General features: G+C 38.4%; 4 protein-coding genes across 5 annotated transcripts; 2 read left to right on the top strand and 2 right to left on the bottom strand.

The window, feature by feature from the left end:
* The first annotated feature begins 1,100 nt into the window (after positions 1–1,100).
* Positions 1,101–3,230, top strand: LOC134851398 (something about silencing protein 10-like). Its single transcript, XM_063867462.1, has 2 exons — positions 1,101–1,333; positions 1,705–3,230. Exons 1-2 carry the CDS (start codon positions 1,113–1,115, stop codon positions 3,017–3,019), a joined length of 1,536 nt encoding a protein of 511 aa, XP_063723532.1. The 5' UTR covers positions 1,101–1,112; the 3' UTR covers positions 3,020–3,230.
* On the bottom strand, positions 3,172–6,481 carry LOC134851396 (uncharacterized). 2 transcript variants are annotated; one of them, XM_063867460.1, is made up of 6 exons: positions 5,746–6,481; positions 5,289–5,471; positions 4,929–5,101; positions 4,446–4,738; positions 3,717–4,120; positions 3,172–3,522 (listed from the first exon to the last, which is right to left on the bottom strand). In XM_063867460.1, the coding sequence occupies exons 1-6, from the start codon at positions 6,127–6,129 to the stop codon at positions 3,361–3,363; spliced, it is 1,599 nt and encodes a 532-aa protein (XP_063723530.1). In that variant the 5' UTR covers positions 6,130–6,481; the 3' UTR covers positions 3,172–3,360. The 2 variants fall into 2 exon arrangements, with proteins under 2 accessions (XP_063723530.1, XP_063723531.1); XM_063867461.1 differs by having other exon boundaries at positions 5,328–5,471.
* Positions 6,482–6,849: 368 nt separating this feature from the next.
* LOC134851707 (uncharacterized) lies at positions 6,850–9,954 on the top strand. The gene is made up of 2 exons (XM_063867912.1): positions 6,850–8,941; positions 9,550–9,954. The coding sequence occupies exons 1-2, from the start codon at positions 6,915–6,917 to the stop codon at positions 9,914–9,916; spliced, it is 2,394 nt and encodes a 797-aa protein (XP_063723982.1). The 5' UTR covers positions 6,850–6,914; the 3' UTR covers positions 9,917–9,954.
* A 3,453-nt stretch (positions 9,955–13,407) lies between these two features.
* Positions 13,408–14,996, bottom strand: LOC134851460 (uncharacterized). The gene has a single exon (XM_063867561.1). The coding sequence runs from the start codon at positions 14,671–14,673 to the stop codon at positions 13,534–13,536; it is 1,140 nt and encodes a 379-aa protein (XP_063723631.1). The 5' UTR covers positions 14,674–14,996; the 3' UTR covers positions 13,408–13,533.
* Between the last annotated feature and the right edge of the window lie 752 nt (positions 14,997–15,748).

Below are 15,748 nucleotides of genomic sequence, written 5' to 3'. Positions count from 1 at the left end.
GCGGTCAAACTTTTGATTTCTTTTAAGTGATATACAGTGCTGATTTAAATTATCCGGACAAAACCAACAAAAATTGAAAATTTAACACCGTTTTTCTCAACCTGGGTTCAAGTTAGACAAAAAAAAGAAAGCAAAAATTGCTTAGAATTTCACCAGAAATAATCTGATGCATTTTTTCTTCGAAATTCCCAACTAAAATTTTACCCCAAAATGGGTCATTTTGGCTTTTTTAAATAATCAAGAACTACGCTGACACTACCAAGTTAATTGATGAGAAAGTTGTATCACAAGAAGCCTCTTAAACAGCGCAACGAAATTCTCGGAGGATAAATTTTTCAAAAATTTGCCTAAGTCTTGAAATTGTTTTTAGCCAAAGAATTTTTTATAGTATATATTGTGTATTGTATTTTTATAAAGTAAAAATGACCTTTTTTGGCTATCAACCAGAAATATATTCTCTTGTACAGATTTTAGAAATTTTATCCTTTTAGATCCTTCGTTGGGTTGTTTAAGAGGCTTCTTTTGATACAACTGTCTCATCTATTAACTTGGTAGTTTCAGTGTAAATCTTCATTAACTAAAAAAAGCCAAAAAAACCATTTCTTTTTAAAGTTTTGGTGAAGAATTTTGAGGAAAAGATTGCACCATATTAATTCTGGTAATTCTAAGCAACTTTTTTCTCTTAACTTTTTGTCTAATCTTGACTCAATTTGAGAACTGGTTTTAAATTTCGATTTCTGATTTCGTTTTGTCCGGATAATTCTGTATATTCTTGTCGAAATTCAAAATTTGCAAATTTTTTGAAAATTCGAAAAAAAATCTGCTTTACCGAGTTCATTAACACTTCTCTAGCTGTCTGTTGTCTGTTTTGATTTTGAAAGTTGTTTTTGAGGGAGATTTCTTCATTTGAGAGGTTCTTAATTCGAGAGCGCTCATGATTGGTGCCATGATTGTTGCGTACGAGGGTGAAATTACTATTACTTAAAAGCTTCTGTCTTGCCAAATGCAAAAATGACTTAAGTGCATTAGTTATCGTCAGACATGCGAAGTGCAATAGTATGGTTGTATGATATGTATGAAATGGACTTGTTTTCAGTTGAGTGTATGTTGTAATGGGTAAGCATAAGGTGCGCAATGAGAACAAGAAGCGCAACCAGTTCCTGAAGAATCTAAGGGAGAAGAAGGGACTGTTGGCTGCCTCTGAGGAGTCGAAGAGAAAGAGGGAGCAGTGGGATGGAGTGGTAGAAGATGAGGTGGACCAGTTCGATCTGGACAAAGACCAGATACTCTTAAGTGGAACAAAGGGACCACGCCAGGATGAATCAGAGGAGAGGTAATTGAGACTGAATTCTTCTACAGAAATGAGTCTCGCACTAATTTTTTTCAAAACGTTACTGGACGTTGTGGAACCACTAATGTATTTGGCTTTGGTTTTTCATGATTTTATATTGGTGGTTTTTATTTTGAAGTAAGTTTTTTAAATTCATTTTCTAGTTAGAGCCGAAATTAGGCTATCCGATTCCACAAAATAGAACTAATTTTCGAAAAATTTCGTTTTGAAATCATATATTTTCAATGGAATCGTAAATGCAAAAATACAAAAAAGGCCATAAAGTTCTATATTTTATGATTAGACTGAAATGATATTCGGCTGTGTTCGCCGCAGCTCATTAATAAATAAATGAAATTTAAAAATTATTTCAGCGAAGAGGAAGTGTTCGGACTTGAAGGAGTTGACGACTCAGACGAGTACGAAGATGACGTCATAGACGGAGAAGACGACCAATCAGAAGACGACGAAGATGAAGACGATTCTAGAACGTTTGATGAGGGAAGAGAAGATAAACAATCAGATGACGTAGACAGCATGGCTTCGGATTTGGAAGATCGTCGGAAATTTTCAGACGACGAGGATGGTCCACAAGTTCTAAGAGCCTCAAAATCTTGGGGAAACAAATCGTCTGCATTTTATGGATCTGATTACCAGAGACAGAAAAAGAAAACAAGAGAAGAAGCAGATGCTTTAGAAGACGAAGAGGAAGAAGCGGTCATTGCGCATAAAAGAGCTCTGGTAAATCAATTAGCCGAAAATGATTTCGAAACGGAGCTCTTTTTTGATGATAAAAACAATGAAATAGAGAATGATTCTAAAATTGCTTCAAGTTCTGTTAAAGTTCAACCCACGCTCGTGACCCAAGAAGAAAAGGTTGCTAATTTGAAGTTGAGGCATCCTGAACTAGAACACATGATTGAAGAGTACAACTCGATAAACGAAGAATTAGTTAATGAATTGGAACCAAAGCTACGGAAAATTAACCCCGATAAACCCGATTTAATTACTGAAAAGCAAAAGTTAACTCAGCTTAAGTACACTGTTTATTCGCATTATGTGATGTGTTTATCTGTTTATTTTTTGTTGAAGATGAACAAGGAACCAACTGAAAACCATCCGGTTATGGAAAAATTACTAGATTTCAGAAAATATATAACGAAGTTGAATAAATTTGAAAAGCAAAGCAAAAGTGGCGCTAATCAGTTGAACCATAAATCAAATGATGAATCTTCTGGTGTTAAGAAAAATTCCAACGCAATGGATGTTGAGAGTTTCAGTAAAACAGAAGATGCATTCGATCTGTACGAGCAATTGAAAATGTACCAAGAAGGAAAGAAAACTTTGTCAAAACTAGCCAGAGAAAATCAAGAAAAAGAAACTGAGTTAGAGCGCGACCAAAAGATTCAACGCAAGAAAGACCAAATGTCGAAACTGATGGTGGAAAAAGGCGGCGTGACCAAGCGAAAAGTGTCGAGGCCGATTCGCGTGAACAAATCAGTGGTTGAAATGAGAAATATACTAGCGAGAAAAGAGAAGAATCCACGAACGAAGAATAGAAAGAAGTCTCTGATTGCAAATATAAAGAGAAGTGGTCAAGTTAGACCCATGAGGGACGCTTCAGTGAACTACAAGGGCGAGACTACAGGAATAAACGTACAGGCGAAGCGGGGAACGAAGTTATCATAGTGATTGAATTAAATGTGAGCATAAATGTTGAGCCAGATTGGAGAAATGGGAACGATGTTGCTGGAGTTGCAGAGGGCATGGCATGGTTTGATGTTTAATGCCGGCGATTTGTCAGAACAGAACCTACTAGTCCATTTCTTTTCTAAAAACAATTGGAAGCAAGCTTGATTTCGAAAAAAGAAAGATTCAAAATAAATCTAGCTATTTTCTATTGTTTTTATCGAGATTTAGGTGAACTGGAATTGGCTCTCAGTTATCAAACTATCACGTTTTGTGTTCTATTTTTGTATTCTGCAGCATTTAAGGTTAGTGACGCGTTAGTTAGTGCTCAGTTTTTAATGTTAGGCGGTGGCTAAATTTGACTCCATCTGTGGAAAAGATTCTTGAAGAGTGAGCCCAGCCAGAGTTTCATCGTTTACATATTCTTCTTCGTCATCGTTGTTCTCATTTGGAATGTACTGTTGAATTACTTCTTGGCCGAAGTCTAGATCCAAGTCCGTTGCCTGGAAAATAAATCAGTTTTAGAGCTATAAGATTTCTTCTCTGTATTGTTTTTTCTATGAGCGAATCGGCCCATTCGGTATCGATTCAAAAAACCATATCATTTTTAAAATAAAAAACCAAACCAGTTTTTTTGTTTGTCGGTGTCGACCTATTTTGTTGAACGTAATTCAATACTTTATTTGAGACGACTCACGGTTGGAACAGATGTGCGTTTGTCATAATTCTGCCGATGATGTGCACTCCAGAGGCGCCGTGAACTTTCCACTTTTTCTTCCGTGCTCTCATCGCCATGCAGGGAAAGTCTACCGGCTGCCGATGATACGGCACTCTTGACGTTGCGGCCCCTCGTGATTCCGCTTGCGGGAGTCCTTAGCACGTTGATTGACACTCCTCGGTTCCTCAGATCGGCAGTTTTGGCGCGAACTTTGGGGTCGATGTAAAGGCGCCGCGATTGATTCTCTGTTGGATTCCGAGGGAAGATTGCAGATTTAGATCTATCGGGTTTTGTGACTGTGCTTGGAGATGAAATTTGTTTCTCGAGGGCGTGAACTGACAGTTGAAACAAGCGAGTTGTGTTTCTGGGAGCGTATTTCGAATCTGAAGTGAAATCTTAAGTTAGCGTAATGAAATGTGCCTTAGGGTTTTTTTCCTGTACAATTTTGCATAAAGTTATCTAATTTCAGACACTGATTCAGTTTACGAGCTCTCCGAGAACAAAACAGAGACCACATTTTAAAGTTTTTTTTGTCGATTTTTGGGCATTTTTATAGATCTGTTCGATAAGCCCAATTTTTATGTCCACTCCGTTTAGTCGGAATAAAACTCCCGAAATTACAAGACTATTTAGATACATTAACTTAAAATGCATAGCATTACTAGTCCTCGTAATTACAGATAAATGTTAGTAAGTTACAAAAGTTACCTAACGGTACTGCAGTCACTGATCTGAGAAGCCAATCTAAAATCCCTTCGTCATCTCTAGGAGTCTCGGACGTGCGAATATTCATCTGTTGTTTGCGCTGCTTGGTATACAGTAACTCCCGGTGGAATTCACTCTTTCTCTCAGCGATGTCCATGGGTGATTTGGATGTCCCGTTACGAGCGTGTTTCACATCCCAGGTTTCGGTTAGCGTGCACATCTGAGGAGGTCGTTTGGCTCCATTCGAAAGAGCTTTGGCGCTGGATTGGTCCACGCGAGAAGAATGCTTGCTGCTCCTAAGTAGTTGTTGAAACTTTGATAAAAATTTCTAGGCTTTGTTAATTTTTCGACAATTTTTTGCTTTTTATTGATTTGCGTATTAATTTTGTAAATAATTAAGCAATTATAAAAGTCAAAAACAATTATAGCTAAATCAATACAGTAATATCAAATTGAATCCAAAGTAATGTTGTTTTTGTGACTAACTGAATACGTTGGAGGCTGCTGTCGACACTCTGACTGTGGTTCTGTCTGTCGTGGTCGTGTCTGTGTCTGAGAGACCTCAAGTACAACATGTAATGCTTCTGATTGCCTGCCATGTTCCGCCCACTGGAGTTTTTTCCCCATTCTGGCATCTTGTGTGTCGAAATAGGTCGCACCTTCAACAGCGATTTTTGTTTTTGAAAATCATAACAACTTTTCATGAGGAGCAAGCATTGAACATGTTGCTAAAAGGGACAATGTTCAAACGAGTGTACACAAGTTTCACTCGTAAATATGAAAAGGCGGGAATGAGGAGGCTTCAAATTGTGTAGTATGTACTATGGCTAGCTAACTAGTACTGACCTGCGATGTTCGCTCGGTGTGTTGATTGGAATTGATTACCTGACGTGGGGTCTGTTGGTTTTGTTCCTGGAATGGCTGCAGTCTTTGTGGTGGAGGGGTGCCGATTGTCCTGTCCTTGTGGTAGTAGTCTTGACTGTGGTATGGATCAGCTGCACGCATGTACTCTTTCGATTTCACTTTGGGCTAAATTGCAAGTTAATTTAAGAAAGTTGTCCGTTATTTTTTCTTTTCAACCTTGAGGGTCGAAAGTTGTAAATGTCAATTGCCGAAAAAGTAGATTACCGATTCTAGTCGAACTCCGATACTCATGAGTGATGACTGCGAAAATAAATTTCATCTCAAAATTGTATTAGACGAAGAGAGTAAAAATAAGTTTTTTTAAAGAAAAAAAGGCGATGTTGGTGTTCATTATGTTGATTTTTGGTGTATGGTTTTATATTGATAAACATGTACTAACATTAAACATAATCTGACGGTGACTAAAAGGGTGCAGGGCATCGCGAGGTGTAGTGACCAGTTTCTCCCCTTCCTCAGGCAAATCGATCGTCCTCAAACTGGGGTCCTTTTTAACATTTATCTGCATCACTTGATCTAATGCCATCGAAATTCTCGATTCACGAGGGCTAATTTGACTAAGATCTAAAGACGTTTGAGGCCCTTTTGTTGTATTTGGATGTGCACTTTTGCTCCTGGAATTATCGTTTTGAGCCACTGATTTTTTATAGTTCCAGCTAGATTTGGGACGCCCAGGTGGATTGTAATAGGTATAATAGAAATCAGGTTTTGTCGATCCATTTGGGATTAATGCATTAACAGTTAATGATAAATCCGGTGCCTCCATTTGAGTTTCCAAAGCTAAATTGAAATTGAAGAAAAAAATCAATAATCAGTTGTTCAATATACGCTGAATTTAACAAATTTTTATAGTCTTTTATCGTTTTTGGCAATTTTCTACGCTTTTTTTGCTGAAGTGATCTCGAAATGTTATAACAGAGTTGAGTTCAGATGTAATCTATAATCCAGCGCACACTCATGCTTGTAACAAAGTAGAATTTGTTCTTGAACATTTTACGCTCAGTTGTTGATTGAATAAAAAACGTTGTCTGCTCATTTTTACTACGATGAGAGCTTCGTTACGTTTGGTGGTTGAGATTTGAAACAACCATGTTGGATGTGTATTCTTTTTTAAAATAGAAATGAAACAAATAGTGTAACGGTTTCTAATTTTACTGCTAGTTTTTTTTGTATCAAACCAAAAACCGTTAACTATTGAAGCTATCGCACCCATGAAATCTTTGACACATATCATAAAATATTTACATGAAAATTTGAACACGACTACTCTTAGCTCTTGATTCTCCAAAAGAAAGAAAAACTAAAATAGTAATTCTACCCGTGTATTAACTGGTATATGTAATATTTACCCTTGGTATGAGTCCACAAGCAAAGGCTCCGGTATTACAACCAATGTTTTATGCCCAAAAAACTATGCTTCATACCCAAAAAAAATTGTAGAAATTGATTCATCAAGTAAAAAAAATAAATCATTTTTTTCAGGTTTATCTTTGTTTTTGTAACGAACCCCTTGATCGATGATTGATTCAAAATACTTGAGGCTTGCGTAAAATGAGCTTCAACAACTATTATCTGCCTTCTGGCAACCCAAACTCAGCCGGTACAATGCCTGGAATCAATATGGGCGGAGCTACTTCGTCACCTTTTGCTGAGTTGATGCAGAACCCAGAAAGTGTTCAGCTGTTGTCCCAGATGTTGCAAGATCCGACTGTGAGAGCGAAGCTTCATTTGCCCCAACCAAACCAAACTAGTCAGCGTCCGGATATAGTTGAATCTGGCTTCAACTCTGTTGGTGGTAGCAACTTGAATCGAAACATAGCGACGCCGAACAATATTATGTGGACGAAAAGGGAACAAGGAGATAAACTTCCTTCACCTCCCATTGGTTTCTGTACTACTGGAGATGTTGCTAATTTGAGTGCAACTCCCCAGGTAGCAGCAACAGCGTCTTCAGTGAATTTGAACAGTGCGAATAACATACCACCAAACATGCCAAAAATGTTCCAAGAGTTCCAGCAGTACATGATGGCGAAACAGTTTGCAGACAGTCTGAATAGCGCACAGGAAACGTATCAGCTGGTGATTCCAGCCACGTCTACGAAACAGGCACAACCAGATCAGTTGCCACAACCGCCGCCGTTTTTTCCGCCGCCACTGCCTTTCGAAGTGTTGAAATCTCAAGTGAATTCAACCAACCCGAACTTAGGCCAAATAAACAACGAAATGAGCAACGTAGGCAGCAAGGCTGCAGGGGGAAACTTAGGACGTGGAGATGACTCCAACGAAGAAAGCTCAGCTTCTTGGTCTGCGCCGAGTCGAAAACGAGGAGCAAGTGATTCTTTTGATTCATTTTTCAAAGATCCTGCCCAGAGTCAATCTATGTCGCCTTTTACGTTTTCTGCGAAGATAAATAATATGAAACAGAGTAATGGAAACGGATCGACGATAACTGTCAAAAACGAAACTGGAAGTGGAGGTTTCAAAAACTCAAATTGGAACAACAATATTGCACAAGAGTCAATGTTAACTTCGCCGAAAAGCGCCTCGAGCAACAACTCGATGTCTTCGTCAGAAATTTTCGCTTGCTTCAAGCAGAGTTTGAACGGTCCACCACCATCAGTGAACTCGACAAGCAGTCTTTCAAAATTGGCAGTCTATGATGATGAAATAAGCAAAGTAGTTAACCCCACTGTAAAAAGCCCAGTTGGTCGAATGAACAATCGACCGAATGATCAGATCATGTTTGGATCTAACATCTCAAAGGTTTCAAATACAGTAGTCCCTGAAGTGCGTAGAACTGAATATCTCGTTTCAGTAACTGAGAATTTTGGGGCTACCAAAAGTGCCATACCAAGAACGGGATCCCACAGACGTGCAAATGTTTATTCGAGGAACCCTTTTGCTCAATCAGTATCTGTCAAGCAAGAGTGGGGAGTTCCAGGTCAAACAGTTTGGTCCAAGCCTCCTCCTCAGAAGACTAAGCCGCCCTTCAAACCAATCTCAAGATCTAACGATTCTTTTTCGAGATCCTTCATGGCCTCCACTTCGGTGGAATCGTCTTTTGCGACAAAACCGACGGCTTTTTCATGGTCGCAACCTTTTGAAAATGATAACGATAAATATGAATCTTTGATTTCATGCGATCCCTGCAATAAAGTGTTTTGGACTAAAAAGTCGTTAGAAGAACATAAATTGGAGCATTCAAAATGTCCTCATCCAGGATGCTCATTTTCAGCCAATGAAGAGGCTGTTGAAACTCATTTTGCTAATACTCATGCAAGAGGGATTCATTTGAAATTGGACACGCCTGAAGACATTCGCAAATGGCGCGAAGAAAGAAAGAAAAAGTTTCCGACGAAGCAGAATGTTGAGATGAAGATAAAAACTAAAATGGTTCGGGAATCACGAGGCGAGACTATAGAAACGATGTCGTACTCGAATTGTAAACCTAGAGGCAATTACCAGAATTCGCAACAGCAACAACCGGGTAATAAGAATAGTGATGCAATGACAGTGAAGCAAGAAGTGAAGAACAATGCAGGGTTTGCGAGGAACCCTAGATTGACAAGCCGCCAAAGGTAAAACGCGAGCTTCTGCTTATTTGACACAGTAGCGGATTTAGGGGAGGGGGCAGCCCCTCAGGGATTCGACCCACTGCCGACTCAAAGGGTCCCCCTTTGTACTATTTTGAGATATCAGTTTTTGACTGACTGACATTAAAATTTGTCTAAACGCGCCTTCGGCGCCATTTATATTAATTTTGAGAAGGGAGCGCGTGCAGAAACAACGCGATTTTTTTAAATCAAAATCTTCAAAAAATGTTCAATCAATTGGGTCGACCTAAAAAAGGTCGACAAAGTTTTTGACCTTTTTTGAAAATCCGCCCCCCTCGAGAAAATCCTAGATCCGCCCCCGATTTGATAATTATTATTTTGAAATCAAAACTCAAAGGTTTCGAGCTTATGTAATAACAATTTTGAAGAAATAATGATTATCTGGCGCTAATTTTACTTGTCAGAAGTTTTATAAAATTATTTGACTGAGGTAATCCATCGGGATATCTGTTTCCGATGACCAATTTCAATTCAATATTTGAAATTGAATACACTTTAATAACTGATTATTTGTTGTTTTAAGAAAAATTTCATAAAAAAACATTAGTATACATTTTTTCGTTGCTTTTCAGGTATCTGTCGAAGTTCACAAGACCCGGAGATGCTCCTAAGAAGCCGAAGTTCATTGAAATCAAGAAAGAAGACTCGGATTCTGAGGATAGTGACTCGCCTCCAATGGAAATTCCAGTTGGTAAACAGGATCCAGTGAATGTTACGAAGTCTCCAGGTTCTGAGCAACGTTTGGATTCACCACAAAGTCCACAGAAAGAGATGAACAATAATGAGATAGGATGTGAAAACTTTCAGAGAACTTATAAGAAAAGGCCTCGAAAGGCGACTTTGCTGGAAATGCTGATAGCTCCTGATATTCGCCATGAGCGAAATGTTTTGTTGCAATGTATGTACTTCATTGAGCAGAATCAATTTTTCTCGTGTTAATTTTCAAATTTGCGATAACAGAGAGAATAAAAGGTTAATTACGCAAATCAAATACTTATTACGCAAGTCAAGTAGCAAAAGGAGCAGAAGCGAGCCTAGAACGGAGGAGGAAGCGACCGCTTCTCTCTAATCTGGGTATCTTTATTTAAGTGCAAGTTTAAGACATCCTTTTTAGCCGACCATCACATCTCATACTTACTATTCGTGATTGGCACTTCCCTCGTCAAGCTCTTACCATCACTATCAGTTAGCTGACGATTTCCTTGTTTTTTCTTGAGGCGCCAAATAGCAACAATTCAAGAAGGGGACCGAGCGTTGAAAAACTTTTTAAAGATTTGGTCGAAATCTAGTGCTTTAAGCTTTATTTACTCAACGGCTTCAAATTCTAAATAGATGAAATGGCTCAAGCTAATAGTGAGCTGCTACAGCCTACAGAGGACGAATTACAGAGTAGCCGTGGTCAAATTCAAAGGATAAAATTCAAAGCTCATTTCAAAGGTCGTAGGTTCGAATCGCATGGTTTGAGGGGTCCCCGTGTCATCCGTCTCTTCATGATGGGGGACCGGCTACGGCGAGTTGGATGAACGGCCAGAGGTATAACGGTGAAAATAGAGCCGCGGGCTTAAAAAAGACTTGGAATAGCTTTTATATTATTTACAATGACTAAATTAACAAGACTAATAAGCTGTAGGTTTTCTTGGTTCACTGTTGTAATTTTCAGCGATAGTGGAGATCGAATTTACCACTTTATTTCCTGGAAAGCAAAATGGGCTCAAAATTCAAAACACTAAATTTTCTTAGCAGAATTCTGTTTAGAACTTCATAAATGCCCCTATCACAACCAAAACTTTCAAATTTCACATTCTAGTCGACACGCTCGCGGGCTAAATCCCCCAGGATAAAAGCCCCCCTGATAAAATCACACCAGATATATACCCCCAGGACTAAATACCCCATAGGACCAAATCCCCCTAAGACAAAATCCCCCAATATTTGTTTCCAGACAAAATCACCCTGCTAGCAGACAATCTCCCTGCTACACGACGGTGTGTGACATCTTTTTGGGGTATCTGAGTTTATTCGGATAAAAACGAAGTACAACAATACTGCACTCATGTGGTCTGAGCAACAATCAACTTAACTTAGTAATGTAAAACCGTTCTTGAATGTAACTGTTCGACGGAATTATCCTTACGAATTTTTTTGTTATAAAACAAAACACAACTTTTTAAGCATTAGAGATGTTTGCATGTTTTTGTCGAATAATGCGTTTCAATTCAAATGGACTTTTTATCGTTAATTTTGTCGTGAAACTGGAGTACGACGACCAGGTACAGGAGAGAGCAAGGGTTGAACATCGATGTTACTTTTAGACTGAGAAGTCAACTTTTCGAGAATTTGAATTTTTGACAAGGTTTTTTTTGAAATGCAGTGTTACTGGCAAAAATCGATCAAATTGGGAAGCTTCAACGTATTTGACAATTTCATTTTATTCTGTGGCTCAAAAAAAATCAAGTGAGAGCATGTGTCATCAATTTTTGGTTCAGATCTTTATAACTTATTTTGCTCCAAAAACTGCAACAAGCGTTCTTTCAAACTGCAGAAAAAATTAAATCACCATTTATTTGTAATCATTGAGCATATAGTAATTAGTATGCAATTAAAATGCAGAAAACATTTTTTAAAAATTCTAATTGAGTTCAGTCAAAGCTTATGTTGAAAAATGTTATGTTCAGAAGTTTTTGTCATTTTATGGTCAGAAAATTATGTCGAAAAAAAAATTCGCAAAGAGCGCCCTGAACAAGTAAACGCTACTGGAAATATGTCCTTATTAGAAATATTGTCCACGATAATTCTACAAGCTAGTATAGTGTTATATTACGTATCGACGTGTTTTTAAACCTAACTTGCAAATGAAAGGCTCTTTTAGTGGCGCTTTTGCTGCATAGCATTTGTAATTGAGTATTTTTTACTCTATCTGGTTCATTTTTGGCTAGTGTTTGCACATTAGCAAATGATTATGGCTCAAATGCGATAAAGTAAAACTCGTAAAAAACCCTCTGAATTTTTTACTCACAAAGAGCTAAACTTATGGCCATTTCCTTGCTTGTAATTGCAAAGTTTAGCTTCATCCTGTTGGCAGTGTTTTAATATTTTTTTCTTCAATTCAATTTTCCCTTCTTGTAAAGTTTCTTTGCCATTTTTTGCTTGTAATTGCGAAGTACAGCTTGAATAGTTCAATTACTGTTAGTTTTGTTGCTAAGCAATTTGATTTATTTATAATAAAATTCAATTTTCAACATTCTGACGCTTAGGACGGTCACACTTGCTTCTTTGTCATAAACTACTGAGAAACTTGTAATACTATTGGAACGCTGAGGTCACAGAAGTCTTTTCATAGAAATTTTTCCAAAGTTGTGCTTCTGATGTTAAAAAGACACAAGTTTTATCTAATTATGATCCGGTTGGGCATTATTTTATCCATATCTTAGCTAGTGATTGCATGAGAAGTATTGAAACTTGCTGTTGTCTTGGGTTCCGCCAAGAAAATCGAAAATGATTTTCTGGCTTTTTGTATAACTCAGGCAAACCAGATCCTGATTGATCACTTTTGTTTCAAGTTTTGGTTGGAATGATAGCAAAAAAGCCAATCAATGAAAAAAACTTAATATTAAAAAAAAGAACTAAAAATGATTAGTCGAATTCTGTATCATGCTATAGAATTTTTCGACCAAAAGGGTGAAGGTAAAAAAACAAGATCAAAATAAAAATAACAAAAATATTCAATTTCTTATTTTCTGAGGATAACTACTAAAAAAGGTGAAGCTTCTGTAATGACAAACAATGATAATGATAAATGAGTTAAATTGAACGTTTATAAATTTAGACTACATATTTTGGATTCAGGTGGAATTTATATCGTGTCCCCTGTTGTTAAGCTAAGCACCAAGATCATTATAAAGGGTTCCTCTATTTTGCTGGGTGGATCTACCACACAGAAAAAACGACACTAATTGTATTTTTGTTAAGACTATAGTCGGAACATGTTGTGATATTTGCACAGTAACTGGCTATCCTTGTTTTGTACTTGAAGCTAGGGGCAGATTTAGATATTTCTCGAAAGGAGGCGAAAAAAGAAGTTTTAGGCAATTTTTGAAAAATGTTGGACTAACAATCGGATTTTTTTCGGCTTGCGCTTCCACCTCAAAATTGATATCTATTGGCGGCCAGGGCGCCCGTGGAAAAATTTAGGGTCCGTCGGCCAAAATTGAAGATCTCAAAATAGTACAAAGGCAGACCCTTTGGGCCGATAGGGGGTCATTATTGAATGGTTAACTGCGGTCCGTTATCTACTATTTAAAAACAAAAACACTTAACGCGAGCATCTAAAGCAGCTGATTGCTATGAGAATTTTTGTTGTAGTAAAATGGTGACATCATTTTCACTTCTAACAAATGAATTCTCTGTCTTAAAGCTTCTTTGGAAAAGTATTTCGGATTTAATTACATTACATTTTCAAGAAATTAAAAAACTATGTACACTGAATAAAGATCTGGTCTTACAAAACTAAAATAATAATAATTTAAAACTGCATCAAACATCAGTCCATGTTAAAATTAGAAGCATTTTCTATGCACAATGCTCGGTCCACACTCGTCGTATTCCTCTTTTGATACCCACATCTGCTGGAAAGAAGACAGAGAAGCCAAAATTGAGCCCCCAATCCAGACGCTGTACTTCCTCTCAGAAGGTGCAACCACTTTCACCCTTACTCGGTCGCCATTCAGTTCTGTGAGTTCCTTGCTCAATCTCTCCGCGATTCCCGGGAACATCGTAGTGCCACCGGAAAGCACAGTGTTGTAGAAGAGATCTCTGCGGATGTCAACGTCGCATTTCTGGATTGCTTTGTAAGTCATCTCGTGGACTCCGAACCCTGATTCCATTCCAGTCAGTTCAGGTTTGAACAGAACCTCGGGACATCGGAACCTCTCACTGCCAATCGTGATCACCTCTCCGTCGGGAAGTTCGTAGTTTTTCTCAACTCTGCTCGACTTTTCGGATTCCAGCAGTTCTTGGTCGAAGTCGAACGCAGTATAGCATAATTTCTCTTTGATATCCCGAACTATTTCCATTTCGGCAGATGTAACAAAATTGTAGCCCCTCTCATGGAGAATGCGAGCAAGGTATCCGGTCAAGTCACGTCCTGCGAGGTCCATCCGCTGGATTGCATGTGGCAACGAGTAGCCTTCGTATATCGGAACTGTATGAGCAACACCGTCACCGATGTCCAAAACACATCCAGTTGTTCTTCCAGAAGCATAGAGCGATAGAACGGCTTGGACACCAACATACATCGCTGGCACATTGAACGTCTCAAACATGATTTGGGTCATCTTTTCTCGGTTCACTTTCGGGTTCAGGGGCGCTTCAGTGAGGAGCACCGGATGTTCCTCTGGAGCAACTCGGAGTTCGTTGTAGAACGTATGATGCCAGATTTTTTCCATGTCATCCCAATTGGTCACGATTCCATGTTCGATTGGTTTTCTGAGAGCCAAGATTCCTCTTTTTGACTGAGCCTCATCTCCGATGTATGTTTCTTTGATTCCCATTCCGACCATGATGCTGTCATATTTGGGTCGACCCACGATTGAAGGGAAGACTGCTCGAGGAGCATCGTCGCCAGCAAAGCCAGCTTTGACCATTCCGGATCCATTGTCAATGACAAGAGCTGGGATATCACAATCTTCAGCGTACATTGTTTGTATGATTTTGTAATTTGGGTTGCTTACGAAAATGATTGGCTAGATTGTACTTTGCTAGATTGGCTAGAGGTTTCAAGAGTTTTTATCTCGATAAGTGGTCAGTATTTGACGAATAATTGGATTTAATAATCTCAAATATTGTTTGAGGGAAAATTGTTTTACTAATTTTTTTGCTCAATCTCTTTTTATTTATACTCATTGTTTCGTGTTCTACAAACTATGATGTAAATTCGCTGAAGAAATTATCAAGAGACCAAATTTGCATCAATTTCTTGTAATATTGGTCAGATGAGCCATGAATTTGAAGAACAACTGAGCTGAGTGTTTATATTTATACAAGTGACGTTTGATTTAAATATAGCAAATATGAATGCAAGTTGTAGTAAAAATGAGATATGTTTCTTGATACGAGATATGTTTTGTTGATTCAGCATGCATACAAAACGCTGTGCTCTTTTTGAAAAAAGCATATTCGAAAAAATATTTTTCAGGCTGTTTCAAGTTTATTGTTTGATTATCAACGGTGAAGAGGAGCTCTGTATTTGGGTGTTTTTCCACGCAAAATTAGATACAATAAAGACACGCCGATTGCCCGCTACTCTTGTACTCAAAATTTTATATCGCGGATCTAGGAATTTCCCGAGGGGAGAGGGGGGCGGATTTTCAAAAAAAAATTGAAAATATTGTCGACCTTTTTTTAGGTCGACCCGAATTCATTTTCTGAGCTCTACCAAAGCATTACAAAGACCCAAATTTAACCAAATTTTCTGCGCCGCAGGCAATTTTTTTAAAAAAGGCCAAAAAAAGGCGTTTTTAGGCACTTTTTGGAAAATTTCGACCGAAAAATCGCGTTTTCTGGCGCGCGCTCCCCCCTCAAAATTAGTATAGATGGGCGCCAAAAGCGCTTTAAAAAATTTTTTAAGGTCAGTCCGCCAAAAATGGATATCCCAAAATAGTACAAAGGGGGGACGCTTTGGGTCGGCAGGGGATCGAATCCCTGAGAAGGAAGAGGAGGGGGGGGGGGGGTTGAAACGTCCGCCCACTCCCGCCTGAATCCGCTTCTTGATAG

This window comes from Symsagittifera roscoffensis, chromosome 7 (assembly GCF_963678635.1).
Source record: "Symsagittifera roscoffensis chromosome 7, txSymRosc1.1, whole genome shotgun sequence".
Taxonomy (NCBI): domain Eukaryota; kingdom Metazoa; phylum Xenacoelomorpha; order Acoela; family Convolutidae; genus Symsagittifera; species Symsagittifera roscoffensis.
Note: the sequence above shows the minus strand (reverse complement) of the source record. Positions and strands in the feature narration are given on the sequence as shown.

Excerpts from the sequence above, each read along its gene's own strand:
- LOC134851707 (XM_063867912.1), top strand. The coding sequence starts at position 6,915 with ATGAGCTTCAACAACTATTATCTGCCTTCTGGCAACCCAAACTCAGCC. Across the intron at positions 8,942-9,549 it reads AGATTGACAAGCCGCCAAAG|GTATCTGTCGAAGTTCACAA; the intron begins GTAAAACGCGAG and ends GTTGCTTTTCAG.
- LOC134851398 (XM_063867462.1), top strand. The coding sequence starts at position 1,113 with ATGGGTAAGCATAAGGTGCGCAATGAGAACAAGAAGCGCAACCAGTTC. Across the intron at positions 1,334-1,704 it reads CAGGATGAATCAGAGGAGAG|CGAAGAGGAAGTGTTCGGAC; the intron begins GTAATTGAGACT and ends AAATTATTTCAG.
- LOC134851396 (XM_063867460.1), bottom strand. The coding sequence starts at position 6,129 with ATGGAGGCACCGGATTTATCATTAACTGTTAATGCATTAATCCCAAAT. Across the intron at positions 5,472-5,745 it reads ACCGTCAGATTATGTTTAAT|CCCAAAGTGAAATCGAAAGA; the intron begins GTTAGTACATGT and ends CTTGCAATTTAG. Across the intron at positions 3,523-3,716 it reads AACGCACATCTGTTCCAACC|GCAACGGACTTGGATCTAGA; the intron begins GTGAGTCGTCTC and ends TTTATTTTCCAG.
- LOC134851460 (XM_063867561.1), bottom strand. The coding sequence starts at position 14,673 with ATGTACGCTGAAGATTGTGATATCCCAGCTCTTGTCATTGACAATGGA.